Source organism: Ovis aries, chromosome X (assembly GCF_016772045.2).
Source record: "Ovis aries strain OAR_USU_Benz2616 breed Rambouillet chromosome X, ARS-UI_Ramb_v3.0, whole genome shotgun sequence".
Lineage (NCBI taxonomy): Eukaryota > Metazoa > Chordata > Mammalia > Artiodactyla > Bovidae > Ovis > Ovis aries.
Window position 1 is genome coordinate 81,393,806 of NC_056080.1, and position 27,192 is coordinate 81,420,997.

At 39.4% G+C, this 27,192-nt stretch overlaps 1 protein-coding gene across 3 annotated transcripts in view; it reads right to left on the reverse strand.

The window, feature by feature from the left end:
• Positions 1 to 27,192, reverse strand: part of F8 (coagulation factor VIII) — a 137,569-nt gene that overhangs the window by 56,908 nt on the left and 53,469 nt on the right. For all 3 annotated transcript variants that reach the window (XR_006058215.2, XM_042241550.2, NM_001172550.1), the window contains 3 exon segments: positions 24,673 to 24,887; positions 20,879 to 21,023; positions 8,934 to 9,143 (listed from right to left, as the gene is read on the reverse strand). Coding sequence is in view for 2 of the 3 variants with exons in the window: in XM_042241550.2 (XP_042097484.1) it covers positions 8,934 to 9,143; positions 20,879 to 21,023; positions 24,673 to 24,887 (570 nt within the window). In the remaining variant the exon portion in view is untranslated.

Consider the following 27,192-nt stretch of genomic DNA (forward strand, 5'->3'; position numbering starts at 1 on the left):
TGGTTATCTGGGTCATGAAAATCTTTTTTGTACAGTTCTGTGTATTCTTGCTACCTCTTCTTAATATTTTCTGCTGTTAGATCCATACCCTTTCTGTCCCTTATTGTGCCCATCTTTGCATGAAATGTTCCCCTCGTATCTCTAATTTTCTTGAAGAGATCTCTAGTCTTTCCCATTTTATTGTTTTCCTCTATTTCTTTGCACTGATCACTGAGGAAGGCTTTCTTATCTCTCTTTGCTCTTCTTTGGAACTCTGTATTCAGATGGGTATATCTTTCCTTTCCCCCTTTGCCTTTTGCTTCTTTTCTTTTCTCAGCTATTTGTAAGGCCTCCTCAGACATCCATTTTGTTATAACTTAGCTAAATCTAATACTTCCTCTCCCTGGGCTTCCCTGGTGGCTCAGAGGTTAAAGCATCTGCCTGGAATGAGGGAGACCCAGGTTCGATCCCTGGGTTTGGAAGACCCCCTGGAGAGGGAAATGGCGACCCACTCCAGTACTCTTGCCTGGAGAATCCCATGGAGGGAGGAGCCTGGTAGGCTACCGTTCATGCGGTCGCAAAGAATCGGACACGACTGAGCGACTTTACTTCACAAATCTAATACTTCCTCTCACTGACAAAGACAGTAATAGGTGAGAAAAGGGGAAATGAAACTCCATAAACAGGTTTGGAATGATATCCACCATACTCTGAGAAAGACCTGGGATTGAGAATAGTGTCAATAACTTTAATTATATCTGTACTGGTTGAAATTTTGTAATGATAACATCTTTTTGTATTACATGTGTGAATAAAAATAAATTAGATCATTATAGTAATTAATAAATTTCAATCCAAGAGCTTAAATGAGAGTTCCAAAAAACCTCAAATAACCAAATAAAAATAAATTCTATCTAATATATATATATATATATATATATATATAAAATTTGAAATAAGAAAGGAGATATAACCAGAGATGCAAAGAAAATTAAATTATAATTCCCTTGGAGACACAGCTGCCAATCTCCTAGTCTAGCCCAAAGCATAACATGCCTGGTCAAGTTTGAGAATGGTCAGTACACAAATATACAGACCTGTCTATAACCTCAGTGATATACCCAGGGATTTCAGAGAACTGATAAAATTTTTAGGCTGATCTTCAATCCCGGAGCTAGTCCCCATCAGAGTAACCCAGAGAGACACAGCCCAGCTGATCACAAGTGGGTGAGAAGCACACCTCAGGTTTCAATAGACAAAATATCTTTAACAATCCAAGGGTACTGCAGCATCCCTAGCATGGAATACTAACCAGTCTTTTAAAATGATGATGTTCATCTATGTTTATTAACATAGAAAAATATCAAATACATCATTAAGTGAGCAAAAGTGAAGTGAAAGTTGCTTAGTCGTGTCTGACTCTTTGTGACCCCCAGGGAATTCTCCAGGCCAGAATACTGGAGTGGGTAGCCTTTCCCTTCTCCAGGGGATCTTCCCAACCCACGAATCGAACTGGGGTCTCCTGCATTGCAGGCAGATTCTTTACCATCTGAGCCACCAGGGAAGCCCAAGAATACTGGAGTGGGTAGCCTATCTCTTCTCCAGGGGATCTTCTCAACCCAGGAATTGAACGGGGGTCTCCTGCATTGCAGGTGGATTCTTTACCACCTGAGCTATGAGGGAAGCCCAAAGCAGATTACAAAACATGATATAACCGTCATTCTACTATGTGTTTCGGAGTTCAAATTTTTCTTTTCTTTAAAAAAAGAGATTTTGCATATTAGTGATTCCATATAACATTTGTCTTCATCTGGCTTATTCACTTAGCATAATGCCCTCAGGTTCCCCCATATTGTCACAAATGCTAGTTTTTCCTTCTTTTTTAATGGATGAATAATAGTTCATCACATATATATATGATACATATATCGCTTTTTTCATTTTCAGTTTAATTAAAAATTTTAATTACAAATTTTTCTTGTTTTTTATTGAGTTATGGTGGATGTACCATACAAATTTCAGGCATACAACATAGCAACTCACAAATTTTAAAGATTATACTCCATTTATTGTTATTACAAAATATCGGCTATATTCCCTGTGTGGTTCTATATATCCTTGTAGCTTATTTATTCTACTAGTTTGTATTTCTTATTCTTCTGCCCCTATATTGCCCCTGCTCACTTCTTTCCACTGGTAAGCACTAGTTTCTTCCTTACATCTGGGAGTCTATTTCTTTTCTGTTATATTCACTAGTTTGTTGTAGTTTTTAGATTCCACCTTTAAGTGATATCATACAGTATTTGTCTTTCTCTAACTTATTTCACTGAGCCTAATGTCTTCTAAGCCCATCCATGTTGCTGCAAATGGCAGTATTTTATTCTTTCTTATGGCTGAGTAGTAGTCCACTGTGTGTGTATACTGTGCTGTGCTATGCTGTGCTTAGTTGTTCAGTCATGCCCAACTCTTTCCAACAGCTTGGACTATAGCCTGCCAGGCTCCTGTGTCCATGAGGATTCTCCAGGCAAAAATACTGGAGTGGGTTGCCATCACTTCCTCCAGGGGATCTTCTGAACCCAAGGATTGAACCCAGGTCTCCCACATTGCAGGCAGATTCTTTACCGTCTGAGCTACCAGGGAAGCCCAAGAATACTGGAGTGGGTAGCCTACCCCTTCTCCAGGGGATCTTCCCAACCCAGGAATCGAACCAGGGTCTCCTGCATTGCAGGCAGATTTTTTACCAGCTGAGTGGTATACCAGGGAAGCCTGTGTGTGTGTATACATCTTTATTCATTCATCTATTGATGGATACCTAGCTTGGCAATTGTAAATAGTGCTGCTATGAACTTTGGGATGCATAGCTTAGAGTTTTCATTTTTTTGGATAAATACCCAGGAGTGGAGTTTCTGGGTCATATAGTAGTTCTATTTGTATGTTTTTGAGAAACCTCCATACTGTTTTTCATAGCGGCTGCATCAATTTACATTCCCAGCAACAGTGTAGGAGGGTGTCCTTCTCTCCACACCCTCACCAGCATTTATTGTTTGTGGATTAAAAAAAAAGATTTATTTATTTATAGCTGCGCTGGATCTTCATTGCTGTACGTGGGTTTTCTCTAGTTGTGGGGAACAGGGGCTATTTTCTAGTTGTGCTGTGTGGGCTTCTTATTGCAGCAGTTTCTATTCTTAGGGAGCACGGGCTTTAGAGCATGGGCTCAGTCGTTCTGGTACATAGGCTTAGCTGTCCTACAGCATGTGTGATCTTCCTCAAATAGGGATCAAACCCGTGTCCCCTGCATTGGTAGGCAGATTCTTAATCATTGGACCACCAGGGTAGCCCTGTTAGTGGATTTTTTGATGATACCTTCTGACTGGTGTGAGGTCATACCTCATCGTAGTTTTGATTTGCATTTCTCTAATAATTAACTATGCTGAACATCTTTTCATTGGAAAAGACTTTGATGCTGGGAGGGATTGGGGGCAGGAGGAGAAGGGAATGACAGAGGATGAGATGGCTGGATGGCATCACTGACTCGATGGACGTGAATCTGAGTGAACTCCGGGAGTTGGTGATGGACAGGGAGGCCTGGCATGGGGTCGCAAAGAGTCGGACATGACTGAGAGACTGAACTGAACTGAACTGAACATCTTTTCATGTGCTTGTTGGCCATTACTATGTCTTTTCTGTAAAAACATCTATTTGGGCCTTCTGTCTATTTTTGATTGAATTTTTTTGATGTTGAGCTGTGTGAGCTGTTTATATAGTTTGGATATTAACCCATTGGTCATATATATTCTCCCATTCAATAGGTTGTCTTTCTATTTTTGTTTTGTCAATGGTTTCTTTTGCTTTGCAAATCTTTAAGTTTAATGAGGTCCCTTTTATTTATTTTTGCTTTTATCTCCTTTGCTTCAAGAGATAGAACCAAAAAATATTGCCACAGTTTATGTCAGAGTGTTTCACCTATGTCTTTTTCTAGGAGTTTTATAGTATTCAGTTTAGGTCTTTATTTTGAGTTTATTTTGTATAATATACAAATTCTCTAACACTAATATCACTCTCTTACATGCATCTGTCCAGTTTTTCTTCAGTATCTGGAGACTGTCTTTTATCCATTGTATATTCTTGCTTCCTTTGTGATAGATTGACCACAGTGTGTGAGTTTATTTTTGGGCTGTCTACCCTATTCCATTGATCTATGTCTCTTTTTTTGTACTAGTACCATACTGTTTTGATAACTGTTGCTTTGTAGTCTGAAGTCAGGGAGGATGATTCATCTAATTCTGTCTGTCTTTCTCAAGATTATTTTGGCTAATCAGTGTCATTTGTTCTGTGAAAAATGGCATTGGTAATATGAAAGAGATTGCATTGAATCTGTAGATTTCCTTGGGTAACATAGTAGTTTTTACAGTACTGATTCTTCCCATCCAAGTACATGATCTATCTTCCTATTTTTGATTTCTATCATCAGTCTCTTATAGTTTTGTGAGTACAGGTCTTTCATCTAACTCTTTGTGGCCCCATGACTGTAGCCTGCCAGCCTCCTTTGTCCATGGGATTTTCCAGGCAAGAATACTGAAGTGGGTTACCATTCCCTTCTCTAGGGGATCTTCCCATCCCAGGGATTGAACCTATGTCTCTGTATCTCCTGCATTGGCAGGGGGGTTCTTTATCACTGAGCCACCTGGGATCCCTTTGTCTCCTTAGGTAGGTTTATTCCTAGATATCTTATTTTTTTTATGATGCAATTGTAAATGGGACTGTTTCCTTAATTTCTCTTTCTGATAGTTCATTGCTAGTGTATAGCAATGCAACAGATTTTCTGTATATTAATTTTATATCCTGTGAAAAGTGAAAGTGAAGTCGCTCAGTTGTGTCTGACTCTTTGTGACCCCACGGACTATATAGTCCATGGAATTCTCCAGGCCAGAATATTGGAGTGGGTTGCTTTTCTGTTCTCCAGGGGATCTTCCCAACCCAGGGATAGAACCCAGGTGTCTTGCATTGCAGGCAGATTCTTTACCAGATGAGCCACAAGGGAAGCCCTAGTGGTGTTATATCCTGTAACTGTACCAAATTCCCTGATGAGCTCTAGTAGTTTTTTGGTGCTCTCTTTAGGATTTTCTATGTACAGCATCATGTCATATGCAGATAATGACGACAAATAGTGACAAAGAATGACATCCATTGGTGGGTGACGCTGGTTCTGAGGCTAGAGCAGGCTCACTGAAGGGCAGGACCAGGGTCCAGGGGATTCTAGGGCTGGTGCCTGCCCACTGGTGGGTAGAGCTTGGTCCCAGGTTCTCTGGCTGGAAGTCTTGGATCTGGTACCTCCACAATGGTGTGCAGGGACAGACCCTGTGCCCTCTGGTGGGCAGGGCCATGTCCAGGGGCTGCTGTGGTCTCAGGGGGTTCTAAAGGCAACCTGTCTATTGGTGGGTGGGCTGTGTTCATGCCCAGTTATTTGCTTGCCATCATGTGTCCTAGAACTGGCACCTATAGATGTTGAGCCAGGGTGGGACTGCATTTTCTTGCTGATAAGCCAGACAGAGGATTCCTCAATGGCATTTGCAAGCACCAGTGTCCATGTGGTAGAAAGAGCTCCCCAGAATGGCTACCACCAGTTTCTATGTCCCCAGGAGGAGTTGCAGTTGCCCCCTGCTTCTCTAGGAGACTCTCCAAAATCAGTAGGTGAGTCTGACCCGGCTTCCTATTCCTGCTTTTGCCCTGGACCATGTGAGAGTGAAGTTGCTATTTCTCCCAGCTCTATGGGACTCTCAATTGTATGCATTACTGGCCTTCAAAGCCAAATGCTCTGGGGGCTTGTCTTTGTGGTCCAGGATCCCTGGACTGGGGAGTCTGATGTGGGGCTAGATGTCCTACTTCTTTTGAGAGAGCCTCTGCACCTGTAATTCTCCTATTTGTGAAATGCCCACCCAGGGATATAAGACTGGACAATATCATGATGTCTGTCCTACCATCTTATTGTGGTTCCATCTTTATAGCTTTAGTTGTAGGAGATCTGCTCTGGTAAGTGTAAGTCTTTTCCACTGATGGCCGTTCTGAAAATAGTTGTGATTGTGGTGTGCCTGTGAGAAGAGGTGAGCTCAGGGTCTTTCTACTCTGCCATTTATTCATAAATGGACACTTAGGTTCTTTCCATGTCTTGGTTATTATGAAGAGTGCAGTGATAAACAGGGGAGTGCAGGTATCTCTTCAGGATCCTGATTTCATTTCCTCTGTACATATACCCAGAAGTGGGATCGCTGGATCAGATGGTAGTTCTCTTTTTAACTTTTGGAGCAATCTCCACACAGTTCTTCATAACGGCTACACCAATGTACATTCCCACCAACAGTGCACGAGGATGCTTTCTCTACATCCTTGCCAACATCCTTATCATCCTCTGACTTTTTGATAACAGTCATTTTGACAAGTATGAACTGATATTTTACTGTGGTTTTGATTTGCATTGCCTGATGATTAGTGATGTTGAGAACATATTCATATACCTGTTCATCACTTCTTTGTCTCTTTTGGAAAAACGTAATGGTATTCCATAAGTCCTGCAGGCTTTCTTCATTCCTTTTTTTCTCCTCTTGACTCAATAATGTCAAAAGATTTATCTTGGAGTTTGAAGATTCTTTCTTCAGCTTAATCAAGTATGTTTTTAAAGCTCTCTGTTGCATTTTTTTCATTCACTGTATTCTTTAGCTCCAGGATTTCTGGGTTCTTTCTTTCTTTTTCAATGTGTGATTCAGCAGCTCCAGTTCCAACGAGGGTACAACAGCATAGACCACATGCAGCTTGGTCAGCTGAGGTCAGTGTCAGCAAAGCTTATGGAGAGTCCTTGGTTGTCAAAGCTGTGAGTGTCCATGATGGTGATGAGGGTTGTTGATCTCCTAGGTGGTGAAGGTTTCTGGGGTTCTTTTGTTTTTCTTTACACCCACAGACTGAGGCCCTAGCTGAGGGGATTCTTGGTGCTGGGTCTGGCATGTGAGCACACAGGCCTGGGTAATAGTGCTGGTTTCTGGGGCAGAGACATGCATGCATTTGTGATAATTCCACTGTTTGGAGTGTGGGTGCCTAGTGTGACAATGGAATTCACTGTGCCTATGTTTGGAGCCTGAACACACCTGCTGTGGTGGTGCCAGTGTCAAAGGTGCAAATGGGCCGTTAGCCAAAAGTAAACCATATGCTGGGTGCATGGCAAGTCTCACCACGTTTAAAAGAACTGTAATCATACAGAGTCTGTTACATGACCATGGTGAAGTTAAAATAAGAAATCAGTAACATAGAACAGGGGCTTTATTTAGCTTGAGCTTTATAATCGAGATAGAAAATTTCCCCTCAAGACACATAAAGCAGAGTTTTAATTTGTCTTTAGAATTTAACTGATCACCAAAGTAGTTTACAAGCTTCTGAAAATATTGATATTTTAAATAGCATTCTCTGCCTATACACACACACACACACACACACACTCTTTCTTTGGTTTAGACAATTACAATCATATTATGTATACTGTTTTATAACATTTTTGCACATTTTAAATTTATTCATTCATTGAAAAAATGTTTATTAAGCATCTACTATAGGCCAGGCACTATAAACATTGGGGATTCAATGACAAAGAAGATGACAAGGTCTCTGAGACCTTACAACTTAGCTGTAAAGCAGATAATGAAGATATAAACATGAAGAAACAAGATACTTTCAGAGGTGTTATTGGAGTTCTGTCAGGGTCTTCTTCATTCACTTCCCACAAAAATACATTACTGAAGTATAAGATGAGTTTCTGGGTATGAAGGTGAATCTATGGTTTTATATGGTAAGATTGGTTTTGATTCCCTAGAAATTTCCCCATGAGAATTTATCTCCAGAAAAGTCATAAGTGTAAGAGACTAACTACAATCTGTTAGGTTTAGACAGGGTCAGTGCTCCTCCTGATCACCAGACTGCTGCTGCTGCTGCTGCTGCTGCTAAGTCACCTCAGTCGTGTCCGACTCTATGTGACCCCATAGACAGCAGCCCACCAGGCTCCCTCGTCCCTGGGATTCTCCAGGCAAGAACACTGGAGTGGGTTGCCATTTCCTTCTCCAATGCATGAAAGTGAAAAGTGAAAGTGAAGTCGCTCAGTTGTGTCTGACTCTTCGCGACTCCACGGACTGCAGCCACCAGGCTCCTCCATCCATGGGGTCTTCCAGGCAAGAGTACTGGAGCAGGGTGCCATCGCCTTCTCCAGATCACCAGACTGGGTGTGCTCAAAAGCTTTGCCTTTGAGTCATTCTGGAGGGAGGCAGATGATAAGTTGACAGCCACATTTGCCCTGAAGGCTTCACAGTGGTTTGATGGTATGTGTGCATGCAAGAGGAGATTATTATGCACTTCCCAACAAAACCAACGTTCACAAGGCACACAGAAACATTTAGCCAGACCCTGTGTGTTAACTGCAGGTATAAATGTATATTCACCACTACAGTCTAATAAACACACTTAAAAGGTTGGCCCACAGCAAGTAAAGGCACTTTTTAAAGCAAAGACTTTTAACTTAAACATTTGCTGTGGTGCATATGTGCATGTTCAGTCATGGCCAACTCTTTGCAACCCTATAGACTGTAGTCTGCCAGGCTCCTCTGTCCATGGGATTCTCCAGGCAAGGATACTGGAGTGGGTTGCCATGCCTTCCTCCAGGGGAATCTTCCCAACCCTGGGATCAAACCTGCATCTCTTGCATCTCCTGCACTGTGGGCAGATTCTGTCCCCACTGAGCCACCTGTGAAGCTCATTTGATATGGTTCTGTCATTAAAATGCCTTGCAATTACCAAAATCACCTGAACCATTTAGCATGTGATGAGCTAGTGGGCAGATGTGAGCTAGTGGGCAAAAAACCATGTGAATGGCCAGTGAAGCAAACACTGCTGTTAGTAAAAGAATAATATAAATAACTAACCTGGATTTTCCATTGACATGAAGACAGTTTCTCCCGAGAAGGGGAATAGGGTGAGTGTGTCTTCATAGACCATTTTGTGTTTGAAGGTATATCCAGAGAAGAAGACAGAGAGGAAGTCAATTTGGGCTCCAACACTTAGAATGTACCAGTACGCCACCTCATGCAAACAAACCGACAGCTGCAAGCTATCAAAAACATAGCCATTGATGCCTGCAAAAGAAATGGAGAATAGATTTTAGCAGTATCTGGATTTATTATTTTTTGTCATGAGATGATTATAAATGATTATAAGTTATGCTCCATATCTTATTCTCAAGAAGAGATAACATTATACCTTCCAAAAAAGCAAACTGTAATGCTTGATCAGCTAGGTTTCAATCTCAAAGTGAGGAGAGTTGTAGACCATGGTAATGATGCATTTAGGTGCTATATGGTGGTTGGCAGGTTAATGAGGAGGAGGGTATTTGAATGGTCTCAGTGTATCTCCCTACACACTGCATATTAGTTGCAAAGAGAAAAATAATAACTATACAGAGGGGGAAAAAAAAACAAGAAAATCTTTGATCTGGTGATTAAAATTATTATCTGCTAATGTTCCAAATTCAAGGAAGCACATTTCAAAGAATCAGGACAACTAGATCCAGGACTACAGCCTGAACTGGAAAGAGGAAATGCTACAAAGAACAGCATTAATTGATACAACTGGAATATTGGCTGTCAATTAGATAAATGTATTATATTATGTATTAGATAATATATCAATGCTACATTTTCTGAATTTCATAACTCCACTTTGATTATGTAAGAGAATATATTCATTCATAGGAAATACACAATGGGGTATTAAAAGATAAAGGGATATGATGTCTACAGTCTATTCTCATGTTGAAAGTAAGTTATAACATATGTATATAGAAGAAAGAAAGAATGATCAAGAAAACATAGCAAAATCTTAAAAATGAGTGAATCTAGATAAAGTGTATATGGGAGTTCTCTATTATTCTTGCAGTATTTCTGTAAGTTGAAATTATTTCTGAATGAAAAATAAATAAAAGTAAAATATATTTCAACTTATTAAGAGAATTGTTTCTGAAAGCCTCTTCCATATATCTATCTGTCTATCCAATCAATAGATGTTTGTCTACTCTGCAAAGTGGTTGCCCACAAATCCAGTAAGCTATGCTCAGACACTAGCTTAGTGCAACTGAGAATCAAAGTTTCTTCTCTTCAAAGTGATAAAAGGTATTTTAAAGCTATTGTAATTATAAGCATGGTCTTAATGCAGGTATGGTCCCTGGTGGCTGCAATGGTAAAGAATCTGCCTGCGATGCAGGAGATCTGGGTTCCATCCCTAGGTTGGGAAGATCCCCTGGAGAAGGAAATGGCAACCCATTCCAGTATTCTTGCCTGGAGAATCCCATGGACAGAGGAGCCTGGTAGGCTACAGTCCATGGAGTCACACAGAGTTGCAGGTATAGACGATTATATCAATCAGAACAGAGTCCAGAAACAGATACAGATATAAATGGAAATTTAATATATGATAAAGGGAGCATCCCCAAACAGTAGCAGAAAGAATGAACTGCCGGGAGCCAGTGTGAGGAATCCCGCCCATGACAAGGTCATGAGGAAGGAAGCTGACATACGCAAGGCATGCTCAGACTTCAGGGGCCCCTCTGGAAATTCCTAAGCATGTACCCCAACAAAAATCTGCCAGTTTTTGTGTTCTGCTTTGCCACTCTTCTGACATTCTCTGGAAAAAGTCAATTCAGGGCTTTAGTCTTCTGCATTTGAAAGAGTGTTTCAATCCAAAAACCCCTCTGATGGCTTTCTAGCCTGCCTGCAGGACTCGTACAGCTGCGCATGTGATTGTTTGAGGCCTCCTGACCGCAGGAGGCACAGGAAGCTTAAAACATCCTAGGAATGTAGGGGCTTCCAAAGAGTCAAAATCTTTAGAATAGGACTGATTAAAAGTTTCATTTGTTGAGTCAATGCTTGCTGCTAAATTTTCATATCCTTTATTTTTAGATACAGTTGGTATATAGAAAAACAAGTAGTAGACCTAGTATTAGCAATATTAGATCTTTGAGTTAAGTACCTTCTTTGTTATAACCCACTGCACCTTTGTTCTATAGAGATGTAACTTTAGTGCTTTAAGGAGATGTAGATTAAAGAAAAACACTTCAGGGGAAACAAAATTAACATTAATTAAGGAAGAGAGCCAAAAAGTTAACAAGCCTCTTGGCCAGAAGATAATGTAAATCACCTGAGACCTTTTGTATACAAAATGATATACAGAAAGAGTCTGGGTTGCGAACACTACATAATTTTGTGTTACCCATTGATCTCCATGTTTTATCAAAAGTATAAAAGGCCTTCTGAACAATAAAGGATTGGACCAGTTTCTCGGACTAGTCTCTCGGCCTGGTTTCTTGGGAATCTGGCTCCCCCCGTGTCTCTCTCTCTTCTTCTCTCCCTTTCTCTCCCTCTGCTCTTTACTTTAATTTCAGGCTGAATTTCCACCTGGGGCACGGAAGCCCGCCAAGTCTACTTACTTGCCCCGGCTGTTAAGACCTGCATGAAAGGGAGCCTAAGGCAAGGCACCCTTAGATATTCAAGCGGGCGCCGGTGGCCCAACGTAGATGGTGCAAATTCCTTGTCTGGAATTTTATCGGTCTTCCACGTAAACCAAACTATTCAGCTCTCTTCCTTCACTTAATCTTCCTACTACACTATTTCTTCCTAATCTAATCTTATATTAATAAACAAATAAGTTTTTCTCACACCAACGCCATCCACCCTTCGAATTCCCTGGATCCACCAGGGCTGGACCCTGGCAATGAACTATTTGGTAAATGCTAATGGAAAAGATGGCCATTCATATGGAACCACAAAAGACCCTGAATAGCCAAAGCAATCCTAAGAAAGAAGAACAAAACTAGAGGTATCGCATTTCCTGATTTTAAACTATACTCCAAGATATAATGATTGAAACGGTATTGCAAAAAAGAAATAAACAGTATAGCACTGGAATAAAGAGAGACACATAAATCAGTGAAAAATAATCAAGAGTCCAGAAATAAATGCTCACATATATGGCCAACTAATGAATGACAAGTGAGCCAAGAATATTCAATGGGGGAAAGATAGTCTCTTCAATAAATGGTGTTGGGAAAACTGAATGGCCACACGCAGAATGAGTTTGGACCCTTACATTATATGATACAAAAAAATTAACTTGAAATGGATTAAAGACTGAAGCATGAGACCTGAAACTGTAAAACTAGAAAACATAGGGAAACTCATTTTTTGCAATGATTTTTTGGATATGACACCAAAAGCACAAGCAACAAAAGCAAAAATTAATAAGTGGGACTATTTCCAACTAAAAATCTTCACAAAAAAAGAACAGCCAACACAATAAAAAGGCAACCTATGGAATGGGAGAAAATATTTGTAAATCATATATCTGATAAGGGATTAATATGCAAAATATATAAAGAACTCATATAATTCAGTAGGAAAACAAACACACACAATCAATCAGATTTTAAAAATGGGCAGGGGAACTGAATAGACTTTATTTTCCCAAAGAAGACATACTGATGATCAACAGGTACAGGAAAAGATGCTCAACATTACAAATCAAATGTGATCCTCCATGAAATGTCAGAGAAAGAGAATTACTTTATGATTCCACTTACATGTAGAATGTAAAAAAAGATGAGCTCATAGAAATAGAGAAGAGAATTGTGGTTATGAGGGGCTGGGGTATGTGTTGGGGAAATGGGTTGGTGTTGGTCAAACTTCCAGCTATATAAGAGGAAAAATTTCCGAGGATCTAATGTACAGCATGGTGATTTGGTATTTTATATACTTGAAAGTTGCTAAGAGATTAGATCTGAACTGTTCTCATCACAAAAAAACAAATGGCAATTATGTGATCTGCTGGAGGTGTTAGCTAAAATCATTGTGGAAATCAAATCATTTTGCTGTATATAAGTGTATGAAGAAGACACAGTGTACACCTTAACATTTAATACAATGTTGTATGACCAATTTATATTAATAATGCTGGAAACAAAACAAACAACAACATTCTGTGTATAATGGGTAAAATTTCAAAGGCAAGTCCCCTCCAACAATGAAAACAGAAGTGTGTAGAACTTCCAAAATAGTAAAGAAAAATTAGAATTTAAAAGCACTTAATGGATCAAAAAATTAAAAAGAAGAAACTTAAAATTTAGAAAAAAGGAAATACAAAATTAGACAACACATATAAATCCCATGCAGATAGAATAAACTCCCCATATATGCAGAGTACATCATGAGAAACGCTGGGCTGGATGCAGCACAAGCTGGAATCAAGCTTGCTGGGAGAAATATCAATAACCTCAGATATGCAGATGACACCACCCTAGTGGCAGAAAGCAAAGAGGAAGTAAAGAGTCTCTTGATGAAGGTGAAAGAGGAGAGTGAAAAAGTTGGCTTAAAGCTCAATATTCAAAAAAATAAGATCATGGCATCTGGTCCCATCATTTCATGGGAAATAGATGGGGGAAACAGTGGAAACAGTGTCAGACTTTATTTCTGGGGGCTCCAAAATCACTGCAGATGGTGACTGCAGCCATGAAATTAAAAGATGCTTACTCCTTGGAAGGAAAGTTATGACCAAAGTAGACAGCATATTAAAAAGCAGAGACATTACTTTGCCAACAAAGTCCATCTAGTCAAGGCTATGGTTTTTCCAGTAGTCATGTATAGATGTGAGAGTTTGATTATAAAGAAAGCTTAGTGTCCAAGAACTGATGTTTTTGAACTGTGGTGTTAGATCCAACCAGTCCATCCTAAAGGAAATCAACCCTGAATATTCACTGGAAGGACTGAGGCTGAAGCTGAAGCTCCAATACTTTGGCCACTTGATATGAAGAGCTGACTCATTAGAAAAGACCCTGATGCTGGGAAAGATTGAAGACGGGGAGGAGAAGGGGACAACAGAGGATGAGATGTTTGGATGGCATCACTGATTCAATGGATATGAGTTTGAGCAAACCCTGGAAGATTGTGAAGGACAGGGAAGCCTGGCATGCTGTAGTTCGTGGGGTTGCAAAGAGTTGGACATGACTGAATGACTAAACAACAACAGCAATGATAGTTCTATCTTTACATTTGAGAAGAATCTCCAGACTGCTTTCCATGATGGTGGTACCAACTTCCATTCCCACCAACAGTGTACAAGGGTTTCCATTTCTGCACATCCTTGCCAACACTTGTTATCTTTTCAAACAGGCATTCTAATGGATGTGAGGTGATATTTCATTGTGATTTTGATTTGCATTTCCAAACTGTCTTCCAGAGTGACTACCTGATTGTACATGCATGAGGGTTCCTTTTGCTCTGCACTCTTGCCAGTATATTTAATGTTATCCATTTTGGTTTATTTTAGCTGTTAAGATAGCCCTGGAGTGGTATCTCACTATAGTTTTAATATGCATTTCCTTAATGGTCAATGATGTTGAGTAACTTTTTCATGTGCCTTCCATATATCTTTTCTGGTAATGTATTTATTCAAATCTTTTATCCATTTTTAGGGGTTTGTTTTCTTACTGCTGAGTCTGAGAGTTTAGATATGTACATGGGATTAGAAAATATTTTCTACCAATCTGTGGCTTGTCATTTCATTGTCTTTAACAGTATCTTATGTAGAACAGTTTATCCTTTTGGATGAAATTCAATTTATCAGGTTTTTCCTTCTATGAATTTTTATTTTGGTGTTATTTATCAGAACCCTTTGCCTAACTTCAGGTCATGAAAATTTCCTTCTATTTTTTAATTTTTATTTTTACTTTATTTTGCTTTACAATTTGTGGTTTTACATTATGCATCTAGATCTATGATCCATTTTGAGTTAATCTTTAAGTGTGAGATTTAGGTTGAGCTTCATCTTTTTTTTATATGGGTGACTAACTGTTCCAACACTATTTGTCGAAAAGACTATCCTTTTTCCATTGAATTGCATTTCCATCTTCATCAAAAATCAGTTAGCTGCATGTGTGTGGGTCTATTTCTGCACTATACATTCTATATCATCCAACTGTGTGAATACAATGCTATCTTGGTTACTGTAGCTTAATGTGCTATGCTGCGCTTAGTCGCTCAGTTGTGTCTGACTCTTTGCAACCCCATGGACTGTAGCCCCCCAAGCTCCTCTGTCCACTGGGATTCTCCAGGCAAGAATACTGGAGTGGGTTGCCATGCCCTACTCCAGGGGATATTCCCAACCCAGGGATTGAATCTGCATTGCAGGCAGATTCTTTGCGATCTGAGCCACAAGGGAAGCCCAAGAATACTGAGGTGGGTAGCTTATCTATTCTCCAGGGGAAATTCCTGACCAAGGAATTGAATCTGGGTCTCCTGCATTGCAGGTGGATTCTTTACCAGCTGAGCTACCAGGAAAGTGTAAGTCTTAAAACCAGATAATATAATATGAGTCCTCCAACTTGATTTTTCTTTTCCAAAATTGTTTTGGCTATTCCTGTGCCTTTGCATTTCCATATGAATTTTATAATATACTTTTCCCTACCAACAAAAAATATCATCAAGGGATTTTATTGGAATTGCACTAAATCTATAAATCAGTTTGGGAACAGCTGACATCTTCACTTCATTGAGTCTTCCAATCCGTGAATGTTGTATGTCACTCCACTTATTTAGGTTTTTTAAAATTTCTTTCATCAGTGTTTTGTAATTTTCAGTGTACAGATCCTGCACATTTTGTTAGATTTTGGCAGAAGTATTTCATTTTTTGAGGCATTATAAATGGTATTATTATTTTTAATATAAATTTATTTACTTTAATTGGAGGATAATTACTTTACAATATTGTATTGGTTTTGACATACATTGACATGAATCTGCCATGGGTGTACATGTGTTCCCCATTCTGAACCCCCTTCCCACCTCCCTCCCATACCATCCCTCTGGGTCATCCCAGTGCACCAGCCCCGAGCACCCTGTATCATGCATCAAACTTGGACTGGCAATTTGTTTCATATATGATAATATACATGTTTCAATGCCATTCTCTCAAATCATCCCACCCTCGCCCTCTCCCACAGAGTCCAAAAGACTGTTCTATACATCTGTGTCTCTTTTGCTGTCTTGCATACAGGGTTATCGTTACCATCTTTCTAAATTCCATATATATGGGTTAGCATACTGTATTGGTGTTTTTCTTTCTGGCTTACTTCACTCTGTATAATCGGCTCCAGTTTCATCCATCTCATCAGAACTGATTCAGATGTATTCTTTTTAATGGCTGAATAATATTCCATTGTGTATATGTGCCACAGCTTTCTTATCCATTCATCTGCTGATGGACATCTAGGTTGCTTCCACAGCCTGGCTATTATAAACAGTGCTGTGATGAACATTGGGGTACATGTGTCTCTTTCAATTCTGGTTTCCTCGGTATGTATGCTCAGCAGTGGGATTTCTGGATCATATGGCACTTCTATGTCCAGTTTTTAAAGGAATCTCCACACTGTTCTCCATAGTGGCTGCACTAGTTTGCATTCCCACCAACAGTGTAAGAGGATTCCCTTTTCTCCACACTCTCTCCAACATTTATTGCTTGTAGACTTTTGGATAGCAGCCATTCTGACTGGCATGAAATGGTACCTCATTGTGCTTTTTATTTGCATTTCTCTGATAATGAGTGATGTTGAGCATCTTTTCATGTGTTTGTTAGCCATCTGTATGTCTTCTTTGGAGAAATGTCTGGTTAATACTTTGGCCCATTTTTTGATTGGGCCGTTTATTTTTCTGGAATTGAGCTGCAGGAGTTGCTTGTATATTTTTGAGATTAGTTCTTTGTCAGTTGCTTCATTTGCTATTATTTTCTCCCATTCTGAAGGCTGTCTTTTCACCTTGCTTATAGTTTCCTTTGTTGTGCAGAAGCTTTTAATTTTAATTAGGTCCCATTTGTTTATTTTTGCTTTTATTTCTAATATTCTGGGAGGCGGGTCATAGAGGATCCTGCTGTGATTTATGTCGAAGAGTGTTTTGCCTATGTTCTCCTCTAGGAGTTTTATGGTTTCTGGTCTTGTGTTTAGATCTTTGATCCTTTTTGAGTTTATTTCTGTGTATGGTGTTAGAAAGTGTTTCAGTTTCATTCTTTTACAAGTGGTTGACCAGTTTTCCCACCACCACTTATTAAAGAGATTGTCTTTAATACATTGTATATTCTTGCCTCCTCTGTCAAAGATAAGGTGTCCATAGGTGCATGGATTTATCTCTGGGCTTTCTATTTTGTTCCATTGATCTATATTTCTGTCTTTGTGCCAGCACCATAATATCTTGATGACTGTGGCTTTGTAGTAGAGCCTGAAGTCAGGCAGGTTGATTCCTCCAGTTCCACTCTTCTTTCTCAAGATTGCTTTGGCTATTCGAAGTTTTTGTATTTCCATACAAATTGTGTAATTATTTGTTCTAGCTCTGTGAAAAATATCGTTGGTAGCTTGATAGGGATTGCATTGAATTTATAGATTGCACTATATTGATTCTTCTGATCCATGAACAAGGTATATTTCTCCATCTATTAGTGTCCTCTTTTATTTCTTTCACCAGTGTTTTATAGTTTTCTATATATAGGTCTTTAGTTTCTTTAGGTAAATATATTCCTAAGTATTTTATTCTTTTTGTTGCAATGATGAATGGAATTGTTTCCTTAATTTCTCTATTTTCTCATTATTAGTGTATAGGAATGCAAGGGATTTTTGTGTGTTGATTTTATATCCTGCAACTTTACTATATTCATTGATTAGCTCTAGTAATTTTCTGGTGGAGTCTTTAGTGTTTTTTATGTAGAGGATCATGTCATCTGCAAACAGTGAGAGTATTACTTCTTCTTTTCCAATTTGGATTCCTTTTATTTCTTTCTTCTGCTCTGATTGCTGTGGCCAAAACTTCCAAAACTATGTTGAACAGTAGTGGTGAGAGTGGGCACCCTTGTCTTGTTCCTGACTTTAGGGGAAATGCTTTCAATTTTTCACCATTGAGGATAATGTTTGCTGTGGGTTTGTCATATATAGCTTTTATTATGTTGAGGAATGTTCCTTCTATTCCTGCTTTCTGGAGGGTTTTTATCATAAACGGATGTTGAATTTTGTCAAAGGCTTTCTTTGCATCTATTGAGATAATCATATGGTTTTAATCTTTCAATTTGTTAATGTGGTGTATTACACTGATTGATTTGTGGATATTGAAGAATCCTTGCATCCCTGGGATAAAGCCCACTTGGTTTTTTTAATATGTTGTTGCATTCTGTTTGCTAGAATTTTGTTGAGGAGTTTTGCATCTATGTTCATCAGTGATATTGGCCTATAGTTTTCTTGTTTTGTGGCATCTTTGTCCAGTTTTGGCATTAGGGTGATGGTGGCCTGATAGAATGAGTTTGGAAGTTTACCTTCCTCTGCAATTTTCTGGAAGAGTTTGAGTAGGATAGGTGTTAGCTCTTCTCTGTTTCTGGTAGAATTCAGCTGTGAAGCCATCTGATCCTGGGCTTTTGTTTGCTGGAAGATTTCTGATTGCAGTTTCAATTTCTGTGCTTGTGATGGGTCTGTTCAGATTTTCTATTTCTTTCTGGTTCAGCTTTGGAAAGTTGTACTTATCTAAGAATTTTTCCATTTCTTCCAAGTTGTCCATTTTATTGGCATATCGTTGCTGATTGTATTTTTGTAATTTAAGTTTTCACTACTAGGCTATTGTTATATAGAAATTTATGTGCCAGCTTTGTATTCTGCAATTAGACTAAACTCAGTTCTAGGGGCTTTTTATGCGGATATCTGGAGATTTTCAATGTAGATAATCATGTCATATTCAGTTTTATTCCTTTACTTCCAATCTGCATGCTTTTAAATCTTTCTAATTTCCTTCCCCAATTTACCTGCTGCCGACTACTTTTCAGGGTTTTCAGACAGCTGCTCAATGCATGCTATTAAGGAAAAACTGAGTAGGATAGACAGGGTGATTCCATTTTAATCAGGACCAGAACTTCAGAAGGCACATATTTTCAGTTTAAATGGCTTCAATCAGATCAGTTTCAAAAAGACTGTGGTAGTTATGCACTAGCATTGTATGATAGTATTCTTTTACTCACAAGCCCACTAGTAATAGGGCTTCCCTGGTGGCTCAAATGGTAAAGAATCTGCCAGCAATGTAGGAGACCCAGGTTCAATCCCTGGGTCAGGAAGATCCCCTGGAGAAGGGAATGGCAACCCACTCCAGTTTTCTTGCCTGGAGAACCCCATGGACAGAGGAGCCTGGCAGGCTACTGTCCATAGGGTCGCAAAGAGTCAGACATGACTGAGTGACTAACAACAACCACTAGTAATAACTGTATTATAATTTTGCCAGTCCAATAGGTATAAAGTGTTATCACGATGGTATTCTATTTTGCATTTCTCTATAGCGAGATTGGAATTTTTTCATATTTTTGACCATTCTGACTTATGTGAATGTATAAACACATACACATATGTGCTCCCACCCAAATTCTTATTGTGAAGTTCTAATTCCTAGTACATCTGAATGGGTCTGCATTGAGAGACAGCATCTTTAGACAGGTAACTCTTTAAAATGAGATCATTAAGTTTCTTCTGAGTCCCCCTCCTTGGCTGGTAGATGGTCTTTCCTCTGTATGTGCACATGTCTGTCTACAACTTTCCTTATAAGAAGAAACCAATCTTGTTGACTCCTTGATCTTAGACTTTGAGTCTCTAGAATTCTGAGGAAATAAATATCTCCTGTTGAAGGCACCCAGTTTGTGAGATTTTGTTATGGCAAGCCTAGCAGACTAATACAATATATATGTGTTTATATATGATTATACAATCATGGAAAAACATGTTTAAACATGGGGCTATGGTTTTTCCAGTGGTCATGTATGGATGTGAGAGTTGGACTGTGAAGAAAGCTGAGCACCGAAGAACTGATGCTTTTGAACTGTGGTGTTGGAGAAGACTCCTGAGAGTCCCTTGGCCTGCAAGGAGATCCAACCAGTCCATTCTAAAGGAGTTCAGCCCTGGGTATTCTTTGGAGGGAATGATGCTGAGGCTGAAACTCCAGTACTTTGGCCACCTCATGTGAAGAGTTGACTTATTGGAAAAGACTCTGATGCTGGGAGGGATTGGGGGCAGGAGGGGAAGGGGACGACAGAGGATGAGATGGCTGGATGCCATCACCGACTTGATGGACGTGAGTTTGAGTGAACTCTGGGAGTTGGTGATGGACAGGGAGGCCTGGCGTGCTGCAATTCATGGGGTTGCAAAGAGTTGGACACGACTGAGAGACTGAACTGAACTGAACTGAACTGGGCTACCTGAACACAAAATGGTTAGTGTAAAGGTATATGATGGAAGGAGTTGAGCAGATAAAAGGGAAGAGGAAGCCAAAAATATATATAAAAGATCATGTTTTACACTTAAAATGTATACAATAAAGCTGGAAAAAAGATGTTGCATTTTTTTCATGTACGATGTCTTGATTAATTTGACTGTTAAACTGTTACAGCTGGCAACTGTTTTACCAGCTATATGTATACATAAAATTGCATATTCCCTTTGTATTTCATGTGTAATTTACTGATTGAGTACATTTCATATTAAGGTGTAAGTATGTTTGGGCAAATGAAAATTGTGTCTTATTTAATTTATCCTTTAAAATAAACTTCTCTAGATATTTGATGCCTGCTAAAAGAAAATATATATGCATTATGTGATCATATTTATGCATTTATATAAAATTGCACATGCTCATATATAATAATTTTAAGGAAATATGACTCTTGTGGGGCAGGTAAAGTAATGCATTAACTGCACATCTATTTGGCAGTTTCAACTTCCCTTTATCCATTACACTTTGGACTCAAATGCTGGATCACTTACTGTGCATGACATTGGAGACTTGGAACTCTGGATCCTGGGGCTGTACTCCACTGGGGAGGAAGCGTTGAATATTCTCTGTGAGGTACCAACTTTTGTTTTCATCAAATACAGAAAACAGGATGACATTTCTCTTGTCTGACATCATCTGTTAATTACATGCATTGAAAGAAAGAAAGAAATGTTACTAGTATTATCAGGTAGAAATTAGCAGCCTGTGATAGAAGTGATGGCATGTATGATACATCCATAATCCTCTGGATCAATGCCATTTTTCCCCAAGGGTCACTATTATGGCATGTCCCAGGGCCTAGGAGTGGGAGTGGATGCTATGAGCAGTGAATGTATGTTTAAAGCAAATGTGTCCTCAGGGCAAGAGGTGACTGGACCCATTAAACTTAGTTTCTTCTGGACCCAAGGTCATATGCTGGCTGATACTTTTCATGGAGTCTGTAGCCTCATTCTCTCCATGTTCAGATTAGAGGATTTTCACTCTTTAAAGACCCAAGTGATTATTCAAGGTCTTTCTTAAACAATTTAGTCAAATCAAGTAAGATGAATGTCTTCCTAAACTTTTATCTAGCAACTGTCCTTCCACAAAGCTAACTATAAAAAATTAAAAATAGAAAACATAAATTTAAATAACAAAGTTAAGATGAATCATAAATGTTTACTAACACAAATACTTTTAAGTTTTATGTTTACAAATTTTAAAGTTTTTTTTTTTTTTTCGAGAGGAGCTGTTTGTATCTGAACCAAGGTTACAAGCTGTCGCTTGCTAATTAAATCTGTTAAGATTTAATGTATAAACTTCACTAACACATATAAATTTCATTTTGTATACTCCTTACTACAGAAATGAAAATGCTGAGGGGAAAAGATAGGAAAATATAGGTATGTTTCCATCCTCTTCCAAAAACTGATGGGAAAACTATAATTAGCAAAAATTAGTTAGGAAAGGTACTTGTCCAAATGTATGCTGCTCTGGGTTTGTGTGCCAAATGTTTTGTCTGTATTAAAGTTCATGAAATGTTTTCAGACTAATCAGTCAGTTCAGTTGCTCAGTCATGTCTGACTCTTTGCAACCCCATGGACTGCAGCACATCAGGCTTCCCGGTCCATCACCAACTCCCGGAGTTTACTCAAACTCATGTCCATCGAGTTGGTGATGCCATCCAACCATCTCATCCTCTGTCGTCCCCTTCTCCTCCTGCCTTCAGTCTTTCCCAGCATCAGGGTCTTTTCAAATGAGTCAGTTCTTTGCATCAAGTTGCCAGAGTATTTGAGTTTCAGTTTCAGCCTCAGTCTTTCCAATGAATACTCAGGACTAATTTCTGTTAAGATGGACTGATTGGATCTCCTTGCAGTCCAAGGGACTCTCAAGAGTCTTCTTCTTTGAACCACAGTTCAAAAGCATCAATTCTCTGGCATTCAGCTTTCTTTATGGTTCAACTCTCACATCCATGCATTACTACTGGAAAAGCCATAGCTTTGACTAGACAGGCCTTTGTTGGCAAAGTAATGTCTCTGCTTTTTAATATGCTGTCTAGGTTGGTCATAGCCTTTCTTCCAAGGAGCAAGCGTCTTCTAATTTCATGGCTGCAGTCACCATCTGCTGTGATTTTGGAGCATAAGAAAATAGAGTCTGCCACTGTTTCTACTTTTTTCCCATCTATTCGTCATGAAGTGATAGGACTCGATGCCAAGATCTTAGTTTTTTGAATTTTGAGTTTTCAGCCAGCTTTTTCACTCTCCTCTTTCAACTTCATCAAGAGGCTCTTTAGTTCTTCTTCCCTTTCTGCCATTAGGGTGGTATCATTTGCATATCTGACATTATTGATATTTCTCCTGGCAATCTTGATTCCATCTTGTGCTTCATCCATCCCAGCGTTTCTCATGATGTACTCTGCATATAAGTTAAATGAGCAGGGTGACAACACATAGCCTTGACAAATTTAGAGCCAGTCTGGTGTTCCATGTCCAGTTCTAACTGTTGCTTCTTGACCTGCATACAGATTTCTCAGGATGCAGGTAAGATGATCTGGTATTCCCATCTCTCAAAGAGTTTGCCACAGTTTGTTGTAATCCACACAGTCAAAAGCTTTGGCATAGTCAATAAAAATGAAGTAGATGTTTTTCCAGGATTCTCTTGCTTTTTCTATGATCCAACGGCTGTTGGCAATTTGATCTCTGTTTCCTCTGCCCTTTCTAAATCCAGCTTGAGCATCTGGAAGTTCTCAGTTCACATACTTTTGAAGCCTTGCTTGGAGAATTTTGAGCATTACTTTGCTAGCGTGTGAGATGAGTGCAGTTGTGCAGTAGTTTGAACATTCTTTGGCATTGCCTTTCTTTGGATTGGAATGAAGACTGACCTTTTCAGACTAGAAGGAATCCTATATATCATAAATAACCAAACAGACACACAGTCAAGCCTCAGCAATATGGCAATGAATTATTTTGAAGAATTAAGCTTATTAAAAGATACATGCTACTTGGAAGAAAAGGTATGACCAACCTAGACAGCATGTTAAAAAGCAGAGACATTACTTTGCCAACAAAAGTCCATCTAGTCAAGGCTATGGTTTTTCCAGTGGTCATGTATGGATGTGAGAGTTGGACTATAAAGAAAGCTGAGTGCCAGAGAATTGATGCGTTTGAACTGTGGTGTTGGAGAAGACTCTTGAGAGTCCCTTGGACTGCAAGGAGAGCCAACCAGTCCATCCTAAAGGAAATCAGTCCTAAATATTCATTGGAGGGACTGATGCTGAAGCTGAAACTCCAAAATTTTGGCCACCTGATGTGAAGAACTGACTCATTTGAAAAGACCCTGATTCTGGGAAAGATTGAAGGTGAGAAGAGAAGGGGACGACAGAGGATGAGATGGTTGGATGGCATCACCAACTCGATGGACATGAGTTTGAGTAAGCTCCGGGAGTTAGTGATGGACAGGAGGCCTGGCATGCCATAGTCCATGGGGTCACAAACAGTCAGACGTGATTGAGTGACTGAACTGAACTGAAGCTTATTAAATTCAGAGTATTTAAGTTTATTTTTCTAAAAGAGCAGAAGTGGTCGAAATTCTAAGCATATTCTGAAGTATTTTATATGTTTCCTCAATTTTACTCAGGCTTCCCTAATAGCCCAGTTGGTAAAGAATCTGCCTGCAATGTAGGAGACCTGGGTTCGATCCCTGGGTTGGGAAGATCCCCTGGAGAAGGGAAATGGTACTTACTTCAGTATTCTGGCCTGGAGAATTACATGAAATCCATGTTGTCACAAAGAGTTGGACACGACTGAGTGACTTCCACTTCACTTCATTTTTGCTCAACAAATATTTGTTTTACTACTAAATGCCATGCACTGTGCTAGATGTGTTCATTTAGAGGTGTTTTGAGTCAATCACAATGAGATATCCAGGGGAGACGTCTAGGCAGTCATACAGATTTGCAGGTAATCTAAAAGTAATCTAAAAGTAGGTGGTAACTGATCATGTAAAAATGGGCAAGATCACTTTGAGAGAGAAATTTTAGGCTAAGAATGAGTGTTATAGAAATAATCTAGGGCCCAGGCTGTCCTGTCCATCCAGCAGGCAAGTTTATTACACCGAAGTCAATAAAAGCTATCATAAATCCAGCTCACTTCTTTTACTGCTCAATATTGCAGACTCCTATATTTTCCGCAGGCTTTAGGCTAACATCCACTGACAGCAGAATATAGGAGATATTACTTGGAAATGCATATGCCTCTTCATTCTATTTCAGCTTCAGACTCAGCACTTGGAAAAAAGATAAACTCACCTGGTTTCCTCTTTGATCTACAGATTCTTTGTAACAGATGAGGAGGGGGCCAATGAGTCCTGAAGCTAGATCTTTCTCTAAGTTAATGAAACTCGAGTAATATCGGGTCAGACACCGAGGATCTGATTTAGTTGGCCCATCTTCTACAGTCACTGTCCATTTATACTTGAACACTTCTCCTGGCAGAATTGGCATGTCTTTCAAATGTTTCACACCTACCCACACCCAACCCCAAAATAGCTTGATTAGAAGTATAACAAGACATATATTGGTAATTATGTCATTATTGCAATGGCTCTACCAATTTATATGTACATATGAAGTTTCCCAGCAAGTGAAAACTAAATTTGCCACCTTTTATAAGTTTAAGAATCATGCAACTTTTTATAATAAAAATAGATACAGGAAATTTCTGCTAGCATGTTAGTTTGAGTTGAAATGGGCAGGTCTCCCCACTCTGACAAATACAAAGAAATAATATATGATAGTTTGAAAGATTTTAAATGTATAACTGAAAATGCATCAAGAAGGAAGAAAAACTCAAGTGCCATATAAAGAAAGACACATCAAAGCCAGATTGGCCTGAATTGATGCCACAGGACTGGGCAATGAAGTTTTAACTCACATGTGGTATCAAGACTTGTGGCATCTGATGTCTGTGAGGAATGGAAGCAGTAATTGAAATATGCTGTTGGGCTACTATCAACAAAGGTCTGTCTAGTCAAGGCTATGGTTTTGCCAATGGTCATGTATGTATGTGAGAGCTGGACTATAAAGAAGGCTGAGCACAAAAGAATTGATGCTTTTGAACTGTGGTGTTGGAGAAGACTCTTGCGAGTCCCTTGGACTGCAAGGAGATCCAACCAGTCCATCCTAAAGGACATCAGTCCTGAATGTTCATTGGAAGGACTGACACTGAAGCTGAAACTCTAATACTTTGGCCACCTGATGTGAAGAGCTGACTCATTGGAAAAGACCCTGACGCTGGGAAAGATTGAGGGCAGGAGGTGAAGGGGATGACAGAGGATGAGATGGTTGGATGGCATCACCAACTCAATGGACATGAGTTTGGGTAAACTCTGGGAGTTGGTGATGAACCGGGAGGCCTGGTGTGCTGTGGTTCATGGGGTTGCAAAGAGTCAGATATGACTGAGTGACTGACCTGAACTGTTGGGCTAATGGGTCCTCAGAACAAGGACTGTCTGATTTTCATAATCAAAACTCACTTTTGAATATGTTTAATATCTGAGTATCTAGTCTATAACCATTCCCTAAACATATATAATAGGGAGTGAGGGTAGGTGTGTATTAGAGGAAAGGGAAAATAGATTGTTTCTTAATATATCCTGCTGTGTGAGTACTTTCTCTACAGTTTGGTCACCAACGCTTTTTGTGTGCCAGGTGCCTGAATGATGGTCTTCTCTTATGGGAGGCATATCCTTTCCTTGGAGTGACCATCAGGAACCCTAGCACTGGGCACTTCCATGCCATGAGAGAGGCTTATTTCACCCATTCTTTTGTAGCCCTCCTCTCCTCAACCAGCTCTGGTTACACCCCAGTGATATATCCAAAAGCCTATTATTTCTGGCTTCACCCACACTGCCTTCTCAGACAGGGTATCTTCAAAAAGAGACAAAGTCAGCTACTTGCAGCCATATCTACTTCTTACAGAAAACAAAACAAAACAAACAAAAAAAAACATGCATCCTTGGGAGATCAAACAGGAAGAGCAAGCTGCCTCACTCTTACCCTCTCTTCTGCAGAGTTCTCCACATAAAAAGCAAGTTACTAGGCACTAGATTTGTGGATGCCCCCAAATTTCAGCGTGCACATTCAATATCTACCCAGAATTCTGTTTCTGTGCCCTTCTCCCTTAAAGGAATGCAAATCAATTTTGCATTTGAATTTTGACCAGCAACCATGAGGATTAGAAAACAGAGGATTGAAAGTTATTTACAACCAGACTAGCTATTCATCATATCATACTGAAGGACTCATAGAGTTTATCCCCTGTATATTAAATGCACTCAGAAGTATATTGAAGATCTACTTCCAGAAAAACAAAAAAAATAACAATAACAATCCAGAAATGTACAAGCTAAGAGAGGCACTAGCCTACAAGTCCAAATAAAGAAATCCAGAGATGACAGCTTTGTAGCAGGCCTAGCAAGCATATCATCCATATTAGAACAGTAAGCTGGTGAACAACAAGAACATCTTTAGAAGAAAAAATGATCAGATACTAGTAAATAGCATGATTAAGAAGCTGGAAGACCTAAGGGATATGGTGAAAAGTCATATATTTCTTCTCTTGATAAAGGAAAGTCTTTCTTCAGGAATACAAACGCAAAATGTATAAGATTAACATGGTCTTAATATACTGCATATATTGAGACTTCCCTGGTGACTCGGTCAGTAAAGCGTTTGCCTACAATGTGGGAGACCTCGGTTATACCTGGGTCAGAAAGATCCTCTAGAGAAAGAAATGGCAACCCACCCCAATACTCTTGCCTGGAAAAT